Below are 16,103 nucleotides of genomic sequence, written 5' to 3' on the forward strand. Positions count from 1 at the left end.
TAAATTCAATGTCCTGTTCATAATTAGGTCACCATTATTAAAGGGCAAATAGCTGTGTAAGTCTGATGTTATTAATATTATAGGGCAAATTTAGCTGAAAACTGTATACTGTTGCTTCAAGTCAGTAAAGTAGTTAACCTAACCTAGGTTAGTTATTTTAAGGAGATTAAATCAATATTGGACCACCATTCCATGAACTCACCCAGGTTATCTAGTAACACCCTCTCCACAAAGGGCCTGAACGGCAGCAGCTGCGAGACAAGAGCATCCAGAGCAACTGGGACAATGCAAGCAATCTGATCACAGGGTCCATCAGACAAAACTGGTGCATACAAACTAGGAGGAAATTTACTGCACAGAGTTAAAAAGAAAAATTAGTTTTCCAATACGTGCAAAAATTATCACATTTTAAATTTATATTTGTAACCACCCATTTTTTTTTTTTTAAGTTACTTTCTTGCATTCTCATTGCTCCAGTCCTCAAGCAAGTGTTCCCAGGTCACTTTCGATGCAATGAAACTAACCGCGAGAGGGTGCACAAGAGAGGCTTGGGTTGACTCGCCCACAAATGTCCTTTCCTCCCGAAAGGAAAACATTTTACATCTGCACTGTGTTTTCTCTTGATTGCCTAGGGAAGGTCAGTAACTTGCTGTGAAGTGAATCACAGAAATGAACAGTATCAGAGTAGGCCTAAACATTTACTACAACTCAAATACTGCAGGACAATGCAATTTAAACCAAGAACAAAGAGAGAACAGGATAAGGCTCAGCTGTGATTCCCTCCATGGGAAAAAGCCTTCTGACACTCCCTACCTAGGTTCACGCAGGCGCGATCAGCATCCATCAAGCCATATCCCAGCAAGAGTCAGCAACTTCAGGAAAAGAAGGGAGAAAATGGAGGGGGAAAACAAACCAACCCATCCCATCCTTTTACCGAAGGAAGACTGGAAGCTCACCCTCCAGGTTTCAAACCTGTGACCCTCAGAGAAGTGAGACAAGTGCATTAGCTAGTTAGCCTGTAACTACCTCATCTATATTTATTGTAAGTTTACCGTACAGATTAATGAACATCACACTCGGAACTGCTGCTGCTCGCTGACGTGTTGCCTTACCTGTACATCTGAAGATAAAGATGGTGCAGTAGATGGCAAGACTTTGAGAGGAAATCAATGAATTCCTAAAATTGTGAGTGTAAAACAGAATTCAGAATTTAGAAGATTGATGCAAAATCAGGTTACAAATGAAAATGCCAGTTACAGTTGGTTTAATGGAACAGACCATCTGAAAACTTTTAAAATCTGCAGCCAACTTCATTATTCTCTATTATTCAAAAACTGATGACTAAAGATCAAGACAACAAAAATATTTTTCCTGCTGAAAATGATTTTTTTTTTTTAATTTACAGTTTCCTTAGATAGATATTGGTGCATTTGAACATAACTTCTGAAAAAACAATCAAAGATAGCATTTCCTTAATCATCACAATACGTAACTTGCCAATAAAGGTGTACAGGAAACCGAGTTATCCGGAGGCGAACTGTCCGGCAAGCTGGAGCCACCGGCAAAAATCAGGAGCCATTTTTTATTCTTTTCGTTTCTTTTCTTTGCTTTTTTTGAACAGTCAAGCTGTGCAAGGTCTGCAGCTAAGCAACAGCTTCAGCGAGACACTACAGAGACGCTTGCTCTGGAGTGTACGGCAGTTTGGAGGGAACGGCAGCAGCTCGGTCCCGTCGGTGCCGGATAGCACAAAGTTTCCTGTACATTGATGCCATGTGGTACTGAGCCATACAGCGGTGTAACAGTATGCCATACTTTACCTCTAATTATTAATATAGCAAGTAGAAATTATATTTTGTGTCATTTTAAGCAGTAGGACTGAATAATCGGTGCAAAATAACAAATCCTATCTTAAATACCCTCTCTCTTTAAAATGATTGATATAAAAATAAAAGTATATCTGGGATGACTGCAAAATTAAATGCAAGAGTCAAGTTTAACTTTATATCCTTTAAATAAAGATCAACAGTGTATCTTATAAAACTTTTACTAAAATAGCAACCTTGAACTAAGTGATATTCACTAGTGCAATATAGACACAAGATTTTACAGTACCTGATAACAGCTCGTATTACCTTTACATAGTGTACCAGCGTGTTGGCAAAAAAACGGCATAGCTTCATGGTCTTCTGGAAGAGTTTGGAATCAGTGTTCCCCTGGATGAAGTGCAGATGCTGAGTAAAATATAAACCTCAATCCTTTTACATTGACACATGAAAGTGGGCAGCACGGTGGCATAGTGGTTAGCACTGTTGCCTCACAGCGCCAGGGACCCGGGTTCAAATCCGGCCTCGGGTGACTGTCTGTGTGGAGTTTGCACATTCTCCCCGTGTTTGCGTGGGTTTTCTCCGGGTGCTCCGGTTTCCTCCCACAGTTCAAAGATGTGCGAGGTAGGTTGATTGGCTATGATAAAAAATTGGCCCTTAGTGTTAGGGGGGATTAAATATGTGGGGTTACGGGGATAGGGCTTGGGTGGGATGGCTGTCGGTGTAGGGATCGGGTGCTAGGGTTTGGATGATCAGCCATGATCTCGTTGAATGGCGGAGCAGGCTCGAAGAGCCGAATGGCCTACTCCTGCTCCTATCTTCTATGAAAGCTCATGTGGAAAAGCTAACTCTTACAAAAGGTCTGGATTTCAGAACATTGGCTCAAGTTAAAGGAGATCTCAGGAGCAGTTTACCAACACAACTAGTTCTAAGATGTCTAAGGCTTTAAAAGTTTCTTTGTTTAGAGATTCTGGGAACTAGTTAGGAATGAGAGACATGAGTCAATATAATAATTTCAACATAGTGAGGATGTAGGGAGCAGGAAGAACACATGGGTTAAATTGTTACAACTTAAGAGGTACAAGAGAACCTGGCATGTCAGTTTGTGTGTGTTTAAAAAGTATAGTTTCAGATTGTTGGATATCATCGGGGTAAAAGTAGTAAGTTTTCTAAGGATGGGAGAAGAGAGAAAGGGTTCCTGCTGCTGATCACGACCTAACAACACATGTACAGACAAGACTGGCTTGGGTGCAATGCTGCCCCGACAGTGAACTATTGTCATTCTGTATTAAGCACACATATGAAGAATGAACATTTAAGTGAGTTAAGCTGTTGGTGACTATCCTAACACAAGTCAAAGCCTTAAAAAAAATGTTTTAAGCACAGCTTTGTCATAGTGGAGAGGAACTGACTAAAATTGAACTGGTGTTCTAACCCCATCTTTTCAAGGACATGTTCCCTGAAATTGATTTGGGGGCCAGGGAAGGGGGGGGGGGGGTGCGGGTGAGGAGTGTCACTTTCACCCCAAAACAAAATCTCCAATGATTTCCTTGTTCTGCTAAGCCATTCATCAGAAGCTAACAGATCAGTGTGACTGGATCAGTTCCAGGATAGATATTTTTTCTTACAGGTCTAGCACGTATCTCTCATTTGTCACACGTTTCTTGTGTCACCATTTGTTTTTCAATCACACCTACGTATCATGTCTGTGCATTACTTGTAACTGTAAACGTTGTATTTTCTGGGCTGTATAGGTCTGCCCATGCTCCCAGTTCCTCCAATACCAGCTATTTACATTCGCCAGCAGTGACACTGCTGCTCATGGAGGAACCTTGGAAAATTTGGTCTTGAAGCGATTGGTTCTCCAGTGAGAGTAGCATTGCCTTGTTTATATTTTGCCAAAGACAGGGTTAACATTGACATAAGAGTTACTGTACCTGGCAGCTCAGACAGCAACTGATAAACACCTTACATCCCCCTAACAATATCCCCTCAATCTTAGCCTGTGGAAAGTAGGTGCTCAGCAGCTCTACTTCAGGAAAGGATAACTGGGAATTGCTCTGCATCTGACAATGACTATCCTGTTCTGCCAAGATTTCACTCTCTGCCAAATGTCACACATTAAACAAGTTTTATATTTAAAAACAAGAATTAATAATTACCACTCCTGCCGGTTGGTTCATTTGCTCAGCTAACTGCAGGCATGAGTTGAAAGAATAGAGAATGTCCTCACAAAGACCAGCAACAAGTTCATCATGTGGCAGTTTACTCTCGAGCAATACCCGGTGCTTCACACTTATTCTGGAACGGAATGTCAAGCTGTTACAAGAAACATTTTTTCCCCTCTGGTCAACTGAGTGAAAAAGCATCTCAGATTTTAATCAAAGACAGCGACACTTTTATCTCCGTAGAACTTTCATGTGGGTTGGTTATGCTGCTTTGCACTATGTAATCCCACTGCTGCAGTTAATTCCCCCCCTTCCCACCCTCCCCTTGCACCCCCTCATTTCCAATGGTCAGAAGTGGCCATCATTTAATGGACAACAATCAGTTGAACAGTAACATCTGTTGTGTATGTACCTTTAAGAGAAGAACTGATTCTATACTGCAGTACCGGCAGTGACCACCCCTGTATATAAAGCCATAGCAGGCTTCTGTATTTCAGTCTTAAGTTACCCTCTGTTCAGGGCTGCGATGGCCGTGTGGTTAAGGCGTTGGACTTGGAATCCAATGGGGTTTCCCCGCGCGCGTTCGAGCCCTGCTCGCAGCGGGTTTTCTCATTAAATAAAAGAGTACCCTCTGTTCAGCTGCAAGCACGAGCAGAGGGAGCAGCCAGACTTTGGAGAGTGGATTAAAGTGGTGGTCCCCTGACCAGGAAGAGAACGTTGGACCACCACCACCACCAACTCCACCATCATTACATCAACTGAGGTGCCTGGAGAGAGAGGACAGAGGAGGAGAAGGAGAAAAGAGGCCTACATCAACATCAACCAAGGGAGAGGCCTTTCTATCACTGCCTCCCCAAATTGGCCTCCACTTCAGGAGAGGGAGAGAAACCAACTGCTTGAAAGGAGGGAAGAAAACTTCATCCGGAACATCTACAGGTGGGTGTTATTTGGGGCACTCTCCCAAGACTTTGTATTTTAGGTGGGGGGAGAAAAGAAGCAGCAAGGCCGGATCATCAAGGGGTGTAGTGTGTGTGTGTCTGTGTGTGTGTGGCTCTTGTTAAAAGCTAGGCCACACACACCACTAATTAGCATCCCTTCTATTGCCTGCCCTGGGAGAGCTTGGAGCTGCCCAAGGTGAAGTCCTTAATTGAATTTAATTACATCGTTAAGACCTGTTGCAGGACTGAGCCTGGGCTTCTCCAGCTTTTCCAGGTGAAGACGTCTTCTCCCCCTGCCAGAAGACCACCATCACCAAAGACTTTTTCCATCGGAGAGTGCAACCCTGCCAACACCCACCCACCATCCTGAGTGGCAACACTGCCCTTTGCGGCCTCCCTCCTTCCCACCCCCCCCACCTCTCTCTCTCTCTCTTTGTCTCTCTCTGCCTGTCTTTCTAAGGCACCTTAGTTTCATCTATTTTATTAATTGCCAATTGAGCAGAGGGGAGAGGGCCCCTCTCCCAATTTAAATCAATAAGGAGAGAGGTGTGTCCTCATTTTAATCAGCTCCCTCTGCTCAATAGAGGACAAAAAAAATATATATACACCGAGGCCATTAACACCTTCAGGCCTGTGACTTGGGGTGAGTGTAGCCCTTAAAAAAAGCACCCCAGAATGGCGACTGCGTCTTCGCCGGTGGCGGGGCCAGCCGGGACCTATGCGAGAGTGGTAGCCACAGCCACAGCTGCTCCCGCTGTTCCTGCTGCCCCGTCACCTTTTCGATTAATAACAAAAAAGCTTGGGGTGAAGAGCTACACTCACCCCACTATGACCATCGAGGCCTGCGTCAAGGCCATGGCTGGGGTTGTCGGCCCCTCAGCCATCGTCGCGGCCTCGAAAATGTATGGGAAGGCTGTGTTCTTCCTGGGGTCGGAGCGGGCGGTGTCCCTGGCTGTCGCCAAGGGGCTCACCGTGGGCGGGACCTTCCTGCCGGTGGATCCTCTCGAGGCCACCGCGCAGAGGATCATTATTTCCAACGTCCCGCCCTATGTTCCTGGTGAGCTCCTCCTTCCCCATTTGCGACAACTTGGGGAGGTGAGGTCGGGGATCACACCCATCCCGCTCGGCTTCCGGGAGGCCAGCCTTCGCCACGTCTTCTCCTTCCGGCGCCAGCTGTTTATCCAGCTGGCGCGGGAGGACACTGACGGGGCGTTCGTCGTCCTCCACGAGGGGACCGCCTACCGCGCCTTTTGGACGTCGGACGGTGTGAGGTGCCATGCCTGCAGGGAGGTGGGGCACATCAGGAGGAACTGCCCTGCCTCCAAGGCCGCCGGATCATCTCGTGCGGCCGAGGCTGGCGCCGCCGCCCTTCCCCCCGGATCTGCCCGCGCGTCAAGTACGTCTGATGCGCGGTTGACGTCGGGGGCCGATGCCACCAAGGCCTCCGGCGGGGGGGAGGGAGCGTGTCCGGCCGGAAAGAAGGCGCGGGGAAAAAAGAAGCACCTTAGGGCGGGTCCCCCTGTGGATGGCGAGCCCTTGCCCCTTGAGCCCCTTACACCCGCGCTCCTCGCGGAGTTGATCAGGGCAGATGTGAGCGGGAGGGGCCTCGTGCCCGAGCCTGTGGCCGCAACGGTAATGCCAATACCTGCGGCCGGGCTCGGGCCCGAGGAACCCGACAAACCTGCTCCGCCGGAGGGAGTCGAGGAGGAGGCCTTTGCAGACATGGAGGTCTCCCTCGCTCCCTCCGTGCTAAAAAGGCGCGACCCCCTGGATGAGGAGGAGGACCGGGAGGAGGAAGGTCCCTCCAAGCAGGGGGAGTCGTCGCCCGCCGCGGGTACTGCGCCCCCCCCCCCCACCCCCAGCGCTGTCGTCATCACCAGCGATCGGCAGGGGTCGCCTGTCCCTCGGGAGGCTGAGGCAGATGTGTCTGTCCAGCACGTGCCTCCCGGGGATGGGGATGAGACCCTGCCCGTGGGGGGGGTTGCGGAACAACCCGCGGCAGTAATTGAAATTGACCTTTTATCGGTGCCGTTACCCCTCGCCGGGTCGGGCAGCCTGGGGGCTGGGTCGGGCGAGCTCGAGGATAATGAGCTTGCCCAATGCGACCCGGACGTCTCCCAGGGGATGCTCGTCCTGGTAGAGCTTTTAATTCAAAACCCCACGTCCGCTGGGTCGGAGGTTGGTGGCGGGGAGGAGGATGGCCCCCTGGCTGCGTCTCTGGTGCCGGACGTACTGGAGGAGCTGGAAATTGTTCTCTCCCCGGTTTCTCCGATCGTTCCGGCGTCTGAGGCGGAGGGGAGCTCTGAACCGCCGCCGTCTTCTGGCCCGGCACCCCTAGAGGAGCCCAGGGAGAAATCCTCTGCCGCCGATCCTGGGGGTGGGATCCGGGCGGAGGCAGGGCTGGCTTGCGCGGCCGAGTCGTTCGCTTCGCACTGCGCGGCGGACGGGTCGGCCGCTGGTGACGACCCCCTGGAGGAGGATGGGGACTCGGTGATGGGCACGGAGGACGATTCAGACTCCAGCGCCGATGTGGCGATGGATGACCTCGTGCCCCTTGCCGAGTCTCCCCTCATTTCCGTAAGGGAACTCCGGGATTTTATGGCCACGTGCCTGGGTCAGCGCAATAAGGTCCGGCTGGCCCTCGACAGGTGGTCGGAGCTGGCGCTGCTCATCGATTCCGTCCGCGCCGCCATTAAGATCATGGGCGCGGACGAGGGTGTGAACCCGCTCGAGCTGCGTCGGCTCACAACGTTTCTCACTGGGCTGCTGAGGAAGTGGCGGCTGACCAGCGGCTGCGCTTCCTCCCCCCGTTAGGTGTAGGTAGAGGTTGCACTATGCTTCTGACATGAAGATAACCATAGCCAGCCTCAACATCAACGGCAGCAGGGAGGCGCGCCGCAGATTCAATAACTTCTCGGTCCTTCGGGACGGGAAGTATGCGGTGTGCTTCCTGCAAGAAACCCACACCGTTCCGGGAGACGAAGCCACGTGGCTCCTGGAGTGGCAAGGAGGGGTCAGCATGAGTCACCTCTCCAACAATTCCAGCGGGGTGGCTATCTTGCTGGCCCCGCATTTTCAGTCGGAGATCTTGGGGGTCAAGGAGCACGTGCCGGGCCGCTTGCTCCAGGTCACTGTTCGCCTGGGGGGCGTGCCGCTCCATCTAGTGAACGTGTACGCCCCTCAGACCAGTGCGCAGCAAGTGCGCTTCTTCGAAGAAGTGTCCGCTCTCTTGGGCTCCATCGACGTGGGCGAGTGCGTCATCCTCGGGGGGGATTTTAACTGCACCCGAGAGGCGAGGGACCGTTCGGGTCCCCCGCGAAGCCCGGCGGCGATGGAGAAGTTGAGGGACCTGGTTGGGTCCTTCGACTTGGTGGACGTCTGGCGAAATCTCCACCCCGACTCCAGCGCCTTCACTAGCGTGAGGTCTGGGGGAGGAAGGTCCAGAATCAACCGCCTCCACATTTCCCGTGCGTACGTCTCCTGCGTTCCGGCAGCTTCCATGCGGCCGGTGCCGTGCACGGACCACCACCTGGTGTGGGCGGAGCTCGCTCCGCTGCACGCGCCGGGGGGGTCCGTGTACTGGCATTTTAACAACCTGCTGCTGGAGGACGCACGGTTCCGGGATTCGTTTCGTCGATTCTGGGCCGACTGGAGAAGGAAGCAGGGGGGCTTCCCCTCGTTGAGGCTATGGTGGGATGTGGGCAAGGCTCACATCCGTCTCTTCTGTCAGGAGTACGCGAAGGGGTCGACCAAGAGGCGGGAGGCCCGGGTCGGGCGGTTGGAGAAGGAGGTGCTCGACCTGGAGTCCCGTCTCGGTCAGGTCGTCGAGGACCCGGCCCTGCGGAAGGTGTACGAAGAGAAGAAGGGTGCGCTGAAGGACCTGCAGCTCGTCGGGTCCCGAGGTGCGTACGTGAGGTCGCGGATCCAGCTCCTGCGGGACCTGGACCGCGGCTCCCCCTTCTTCTACTCGCTGGAAAAAAGACGGGGGGTCCGTAAGCAGCTCTTGGGGCTGCTGGCCGACGACGGATCTCTGGTCTCGGATCCGGAGGGAATCAGCGCGGAGACCCGCGCCTATTACGGGGCTCTGTTCTCTCCGGATCCGTCCAGCGAGGATGTGTGCAGAGTTTTGTGGGAGGACCTGACGAAGGTTGGCCCGGAGGGCGCCGAAAAATTGGACGCTCCGCTAAGTCTGGCGGAGCTGACCGGCGCCCTCCGCCAGCTCTCTAGGGGAAAGTCCCCGGGGCTGGACGGGCTGACCGTGGAGTTCCACAGGGCGTTCTGGGACGTCTTGGGGGGCGACTACGCGCGGGTCCTGGGGGAACGTTTGGCGACCGGGGAGATGCCCCTCTCTTGGCGCAGCGCGGTCATTGTCCTGCTGCCTAAGAAGGGCGATCTCCGCCTCCTTGAGAACTGGCGCCCGGTCTCCCTCCTCAGCACGGACTATAAAATCTTTGCCAGGGCCATGTCTGCTCGCCTTGGCACCGTGCTGGCCCACATGATCCACCCCAACCAGTCCTACACGGTCCCGGGCCGGACCATCCACGATAACATCCATCTGGTCCGGGACCTGGTCCACCACTCCCAGAGGGCTGGTCTGTCGGTCGCCTTCCTTTCCCTGGATCAGGAGAAGGCGTTCGACAGGGTGGATCACGAGTATCTCTTCGGGACTCTGCGCGCATTCGGGTTCGGGACGCATTTCGTCGCCCGGATCCGACTTCTGTACGCCGCCGCGGAGTGTCTGATTAAAGTTAACGGGTCCTTGACGGCGCCCCTTCGCTTCGGGAGGGGGGTGCGTCAGGGATGCCCCATGTCCGGTCAGTTATATGCCATTTGCATGGAGCCTTTCCTGCGCCTCTTGCGGAAAAGGTTGACGGGACTGGCTCTGCAAGGGCCGGGCGTGGAGGTGGTCCTCTCAGCTTACGCCGATGACGTGCTCCTCATGGTCACGGATCCCGCTGACTTGCGGAGGATGCGGGAATGCCAGCAGATTTACTCGGACGCATCCTCCGCCAAGATCAACTGGGAGAAATGTTCCGGACTCCTGGTGGGTCAGTGGCGGGTGGACTCCCTGCCGGAGGAGTTCAGGCCTTTCGCCTGGAGCACCACGCACCTCCTCTATTTGGGAGTCTACCTTAGCCCTGCCGAGGACGCTTGGCCGGCGAACTGGCAAGAGCTGGAGGCCAAAGTCACCGCTCGCCTAGGACGCTGGACAGGACTGCTCCGAGTGTTGTCCTACAGGGGTCGAGCGCTGGTCATAAACCAGCTGGTGGCCACCATGTTGTGGTACCGGTTGGTCACTTTGATCCCTCCCCCTGCGTTTGTCGCCAAGATTCAGAAGAAGCTCATCGACTTCTTCTGGGACAAAAGGAAGCACTGGGTCTCTGCCGCGGTTCTGTGTCTCCCGCTTAGGGAGGGCGGTCAGGCGCTGGTGTGCCTTCACACCCAGGCTGCGACTTTCCATCTTCAGACGCTGCAGAGATACCTGTACGTCGAGAATCCTCCGAGATGGTGTGCGCTGGCGACGTTTTTCTTCCGCCAGCTGCATGGCCTCAATTACGACACGCAGCTCCTGTTTGCGAAAGTGGGCAGCAGGCGTGCCGGCCTGCGGGAGCTGCCTGTCTTCTACCAGGAACTACTATGGGTTTGGAACTACGTCGCTTCCAGGCGGAGCTCTCCCCCGTCAGGAGCGGCGGCTCTCCTTCGGGAGCCGCTGCTCAGGAATCCGCACCTCCACGAACACGGGTTCGGGCGGCTGGCGGAGGGTAGGGCTGTGGCTGGGAAGGTGACCAGAGTCGGGGACCTGCTCGATGGCGGAGGAGCGGGCTGGATGGCGCCGGAGGAGCTGGCGCGGCGCCTGTCCTGGGCCAACGTCCGGCTCGCGGTCAAAACCATCGAATCGGTAAAAGCGGCACTGGGCCCCGACTCCACTAGGTGTATCGAGGCCGCTCAAGCACGTGGGGCGATCCCGTCCGAGCTTACCCCCGTTCGGACGGAATTCCTCATCGGCGCCCGGCCCCGAAACTCCCCTCGGGAACCGGCGCCTCACAACTTGAGCCGTCTCGAGGAAATACCCTCCGTGCCTTTTCATTCCGCGCGGAGGGGTTTCCTGTACGGGCTGCTCCTGCACACTCTCCACTTTGCCATCTTCGTCTACCGTCCGGACACGCCTTGGCGTGGCGTTTTGCCGACCGGCGGTAGCGGAGGTCCCCAATGGAGGGCTCTCTATGCGGGAGTCCTCCCTTGTTCCATCGGGGACTTGGCCTGGAGGGTGTTGCACGGAGCGGTCCCGTGCAATAAGGTTTTAAGTAGGTTCACGGACTCCCAGGCCGCCTGCATTTTTTGCGGCCTGGAGGAGTCCGTGTTACACGTTTATATGGATTGTGAGAGGTTGCAGCCCCTCTTTCACTACTTGAAGGGGCTGCTCCTCGATTTTTGGTTGCACTTCAGTCCCATGCTCTTGATCTACGGTCACCCGGTGCGGAGGGGAGCGGACAGGTTGGAGGACCTCCTTGTGGGCCTGCTCCTGGGCCTGGCTAAAAGAGCCATCAATTGGTCCAGGCAGCGGGCGGTTGAGGGGGTCGTCCAGCCGGATTGCCTGCATCTCTTCCGCGGCCATGTTCGCGCCCGGGTGGCCCTGGAGATGGAGCACGCGGTGTCCGCCGGTGCGCTTGAGTATTTCCGCGACCGATGGGCGCCGCGGGGACTGGAGTGCATCATCAACACAGAAAACCAAATTTTAATTTGATTTGTTAAGCTTTAGTTGAACTTTTGTTTATTTACAGTTTTTTGGGTCCAAATAAAAAGAGTACCCTCTGTTCAGTAAATACCTGTTATTATTGTTCTCCTGCAGTCTGTGTATTATTTATACTCGGACACTACAACATCTGTTTCAGGAAGAAGTACATTTAGAATTGGGTAGTGCAAGAATTATCTTTGTAAAATAACCTAATATACTAAATAACAACAGAAAATGCTGGAAAAACTCAGCAGGCCAGGCAACATCCGTGGAGAGAAATTAGAGTCAACGTTTCAGGTCAAAACCCTTTATCAAGATTAAGAGGCACAGGGAATGAAATAGATTAAGAGGCTGGGCTGGGAGAGAACAAAAGAGAAGAGACATTCAGAGGTATTCAAAACGAGACGAGATGGTGATAGGACTAGTGGAGACAAAAGACAGCTCTAGATTAGGTGTGAAATGCGCTGGCAGAATGGGAGACAACATGGCAGCTGTCTCCCATTCTGCCAGCGCATTTCACACCTAATCTAGAGCTGTCTTTTGTCTCCACTAGTCCTATCACCGTCTCATCTCGTTTTGGATACCTCTTAATGTCTCTTCTCTTTTGTTCTCTCCCAGCCCAGCCTCTTAATCTATTTCATTCCCTGTGCCTCTTAATCTTGGTAAAGGGTTTTGACCCGAAACGTTGACTCTCATTTCTCTCCACGGATGTTGCCTGGCCTGCTGAGTTTTTCCAGCATTTTCTGTTGTTATTTCGGATTTCCAGCATCTGCAGTATTTTGCTATCGTACTAATATACTAGCATTAGTCTTCTGGAAGAACAGGAAATTAGGAGGAGGCAAAAAAAAGCATTTTACCAATACAGTTTGTACTTACTTAATAAGGAACTTCCATGTGTTAGCATGTAGGGCATGGTCCATCTTGGAAATGACTGAACAAATCTCCAAAATATTGTGAACCACTGCAAAATGGGAGATATTTAGAAATAAGCAGGTACACAAAAAAATGCCAAGTGCCACTAAAGATGAGAAATATTTATCTCAGTGATGTCAATATCCAAGAAGCATTGCCATCATTTTAACTGACACAGATTAGCTGAAGGCAATTTCTCAAGAGTAGCATTTCAAAACAATCTTACAAAATTGAAAATCACTGTCATTGGGTTCTGACCTATCCATGTAACTCAACTCAACAAAATTTATACTGCAGTGAGTAAACTGCATTTCAGCTGCTCATTTTTAGGTAACCTGTAAAATCACAGAACACTACACATTAAAAGAAAAGGCAGTACTGATGGTATTAACATCTAGCTCATTATAAAAGGCCTGGATGTACTAATCCTTCATAATGAATTTATTCAATCTTATTCACAGCTTCTGATTGGAGTTGGAGGCATTATCTTCTTCAGAATAATTAACATGGCAAGAAGCAGGATGGAAGGTTGCAGTCACCTTTGGTCAAATCTCCTGTTACACAGAAGTTGATTTTGGCTCACAGGTTGTAGTGACATGGGATTAACTACACAAAAGAAACTCTCTATCACACTGAAATGGATTGGAAATATATCCATACAAGTCATCTTTCCAGATCATTGACAATCTATACAAAACAAAAATTACATTTATTATAGATACCTTGACTTTGCAGTAATTATATTTTGCAGTTTGAAAACTATAATAAATGAATGCTCATTAAATTTTACACATTAACTCAGCCAATGAATACAATGCCAAAAAGATTGAACTTCAAGTCAGTGTATCTCCTTCTCTGAGGTAAACTTATGTTGTCGTTTCTAAAGAACCATGGATAAGAAATATTGGGCCGGATTTTGCTGTGAGCGGCGAATGAGCGGGGCCAGCTATTCGTTAGGCTTGCACTTGGCCAAAGAATTTCTATGGGCAAGTTGCTGTCAGCCAAACATCCAAACTGTGCAGCGCCCTCTACAGGGCATTTGGGATCTGTGTATCTCCTTAACCAATCAGACTGAAGAATCATTAATGAGTAGCGCAGAGTCCAGACCAGGAAGTGTAAGTTAGAATAGTGAATTCAATGTCAATTCAGGTACAGAAAGCGAAATAAAGAGAAAGAAAGATTGGATTAAGAGAGAGAGACAAAAGAGACAGAAAGAAAAAGTAAAAATAAACATTTTTAATTTTTAAAAAAATCTCCAACAATAATTAGAAGCTGATGGAATGAGACGACACACTTGTAAAAGTTAATTTTCAGTGCCAGAGAGGTTGTTTGGCAGTAATTAAGGCTTCCACGTCGTTGAAAGAGTACTTAGACTGGAATGGAAAAACCCTAACTTTTTGTGGCGAGTTTAGTCCGTATCTACGATGTCAACAGGAACTTCACGCCATTCAATACATTTGAATGGGGAACCAGACGGCGAGAGGACGTTTACACGCAGCTTACGAAGGGCAGTACATCTCGGACAGCAACTTCCGGATTTTCATCATTAACTGCACATGTACTCTCGCCAGAAGTTGCTGCCTGATTTGCGCATAAATAACGGTGAGCGCCATTAAACTCACCATTATTTTCACAGCAAAATCTGGCCCATTGTCACTCAGATCTGCTGTGATCTCAATCACTGTGAAATAAAGGTGCACATATTTTGCAAATTGAGAGGTCACCAGAAGACGAGGGAAAATTTTAAACATGACGGACATTAAAAAAAAATTATTACACAAGTATTATTGAACCTATACACAGAAATTCCAATTAGGAATACTGTATAAATATACACATTCATCCTCGCAGGGGGGTTTGCTAGTGCAGTTGAGAAGGATTTAAACTAGTTTGTCAGGGGGCTGGGAATCTAAGTGTGGGCCCAGAACGGAACGGAGAGAAACAAAGCTGGAAGTGCAAGTTAGAAAAGTAGTCAGAAAAACTAGTAGGGAGTAGAAACAAAGGCCAACAGTAAAGAGGTTCAAAGTGCAGAAAAATATTAAACAGGCAAAGTTGAAGGCACTTTATCTAAATGCACGTAGCATTCGCAACAAGGTGGATGAATTAATGGCACTAATAGAAGTAAATGGATATGCTGCAATTGCCATTACAGAGACATGGTTGCAGGGTAATCAAAGCTGGGAACTGAATGTTCCAGGGTACTCAACATTTAGGAAGGACAGACAAAAAGGAAAAGGAGGTGGCGTCGCGCTGTTAATAAGGGATGAGATCGGTACGGTAGAGATAAAAGATCTTGGCTCGGCAGATCGTGATGTAGAACTGGAATCAGTTTGGGTGGAGCGAAGAAACAGCAAAGGGCGGAAAACATTGGTGGGAGTTGTGTATAGGCCACCAAACAGTAGTGGTAATGTAGGGCACAGTATCAATCAAGAAATTAGAAGTGCATGCAACAAGGGCAATATGGTAATCATGGGGGACTTTAATCTACATATTGGCTGGGCAAATCAAATTACCACTAATGGTGTGGAGGATGAATTCTTGGAATGCATGCGAGATGGTTTCCTGGATCAGTATTTGGAGGAACCAACCAGGGAACAGGCTATTCTGGATCTGATACTGTGTAATGAGAAAGGGCTAATCAATAATCTTGTGGTTAAAGGGGACTTTAGGGACAAGTGACCATAATATGATTGAATTTTACATTAGGTTTAAGAGTGATGTAGTCCAATCTGAAACTAAGGTCTTCAATCTAAACAGAGGAAACTACAAGAGTATGAGGGACAAGTTGGCCATGGTAGATTGGGAGACTACACTAAAAGGTATGAAGGTGGACATGCAATGGCTAACATTCAAGGAAATAATGCATAATTTTCAACAAACATATATTTCTCTAGGGCATAAAAATACAAAAAGAAAAGTGATCCAACCATGGCTAACAAAAGAAATTAAAGCTAGTATTAAGTCAAAGGAGGAAGCTTATAAAGTTGCTAGAAAAAGCAGTCAGCCTGAGGATTGGGATCTTTTTAGAAATCAGCAAAGGGGGACCAAGACATTGATGATGAAAGGGAAAATGGAATATGAGCACAAACTAGCAAAAAATATAAAAACTGATTGTAAAAGCTTCTATAGGTATGTGAAAAGGAAAAGACTGGCGAAGGTAAATGTCGGTCCTTTACAGTCAGAGACTGGAGAATTTATAATGGGGAATGAGGAAATGGCAGAGAAATGTAATAAATACTTTGTTTCTGTCTTCACGGAGGAAGACACAAAAAACCTCCCAGAAATACGAGAAAACCAAGGGTGTGGCGAGAATGAGGAACTTAATGAAATTATTAGTAAAAAAAACAGTACCAGCAAAATTAATGGGACTAAAAGTCGATAAATCCCAAGAACCGGATGACCTACATCTTAGGGTTTTGAAAGAGGTGGCCATTGGGGATAGTGGACGCATTGGTTGTCATCTTCCAAAATTCTATAGATTCTGGAACGCTTCCTGCAGATTGGAGGATAGCAAATATAGCTATTT

General features: G+C 49.7%; 1 protein-coding gene and 1 non-coding gene across 7 annotated transcripts in view; one reads left to right on the plus strand and one right to left on the minus strand.

Annotated features, from left to right (window-relative positions):
* The window catches only part of firrm (fignl1 interacting regulator of recombination and mitosis), a 78,179-nt gene that overhangs the window by 43,526 nt on the left and 18,550 nt on the right, over positions 1–16,103 (minus strand). For 3 of the 6 annotated variants that reach the window (XM_085982668.1, XM_085982667.1, XM_085982666.1), the window contains 5 exons: positions 12,542–12,626; positions 3,986–4,124; positions 2,133–2,213; positions 1,113–1,177; positions 203–351 (listed from right to left, as the gene is read on the minus strand). In XM_085982668.1, coding sequence (XP_085838794.1) covers positions 203–351; positions 1,113–1,177; positions 2,133–2,213; positions 3,986–4,124; positions 12,542–12,626 — 519 coding nt within the window. Of the gene's footprint in view, positions 1–202; positions 352–1,112; positions 1,178–2,132; positions 2,232–3,985; positions 4,125–12,541; positions 12,627–16,103 lie in introns of all 6 variants that reach the window. The other 3 variants (XM_085982665.1, XM_085982662.1, XM_085982663.1) reach the window with 1 other exon arrangement.
* trnap-ugg (transfer RNA proline (anticodon UGG)) lies at positions 4,512–4,593 on the plus strand. Its single transcript has one exon. It is a non-coding gene; the product is annotated as a tRNA-Pro (tRNA).

The sequence above is a fragment of the Somniosus microcephalus genome, chromosome 3 (genome assembly GCF_052327205.1).
Source record: "Somniosus microcephalus isolate GS21.2 chromosome 3, FLI_Smic_1.0, whole genome shotgun sequence".
NCBI classification, from domain to species: domain Eukaryota; kingdom Metazoa; phylum Chordata; class Chondrichthyes; order Squaliformes; family Somniosidae; genus Somniosus; species Somniosus microcephalus.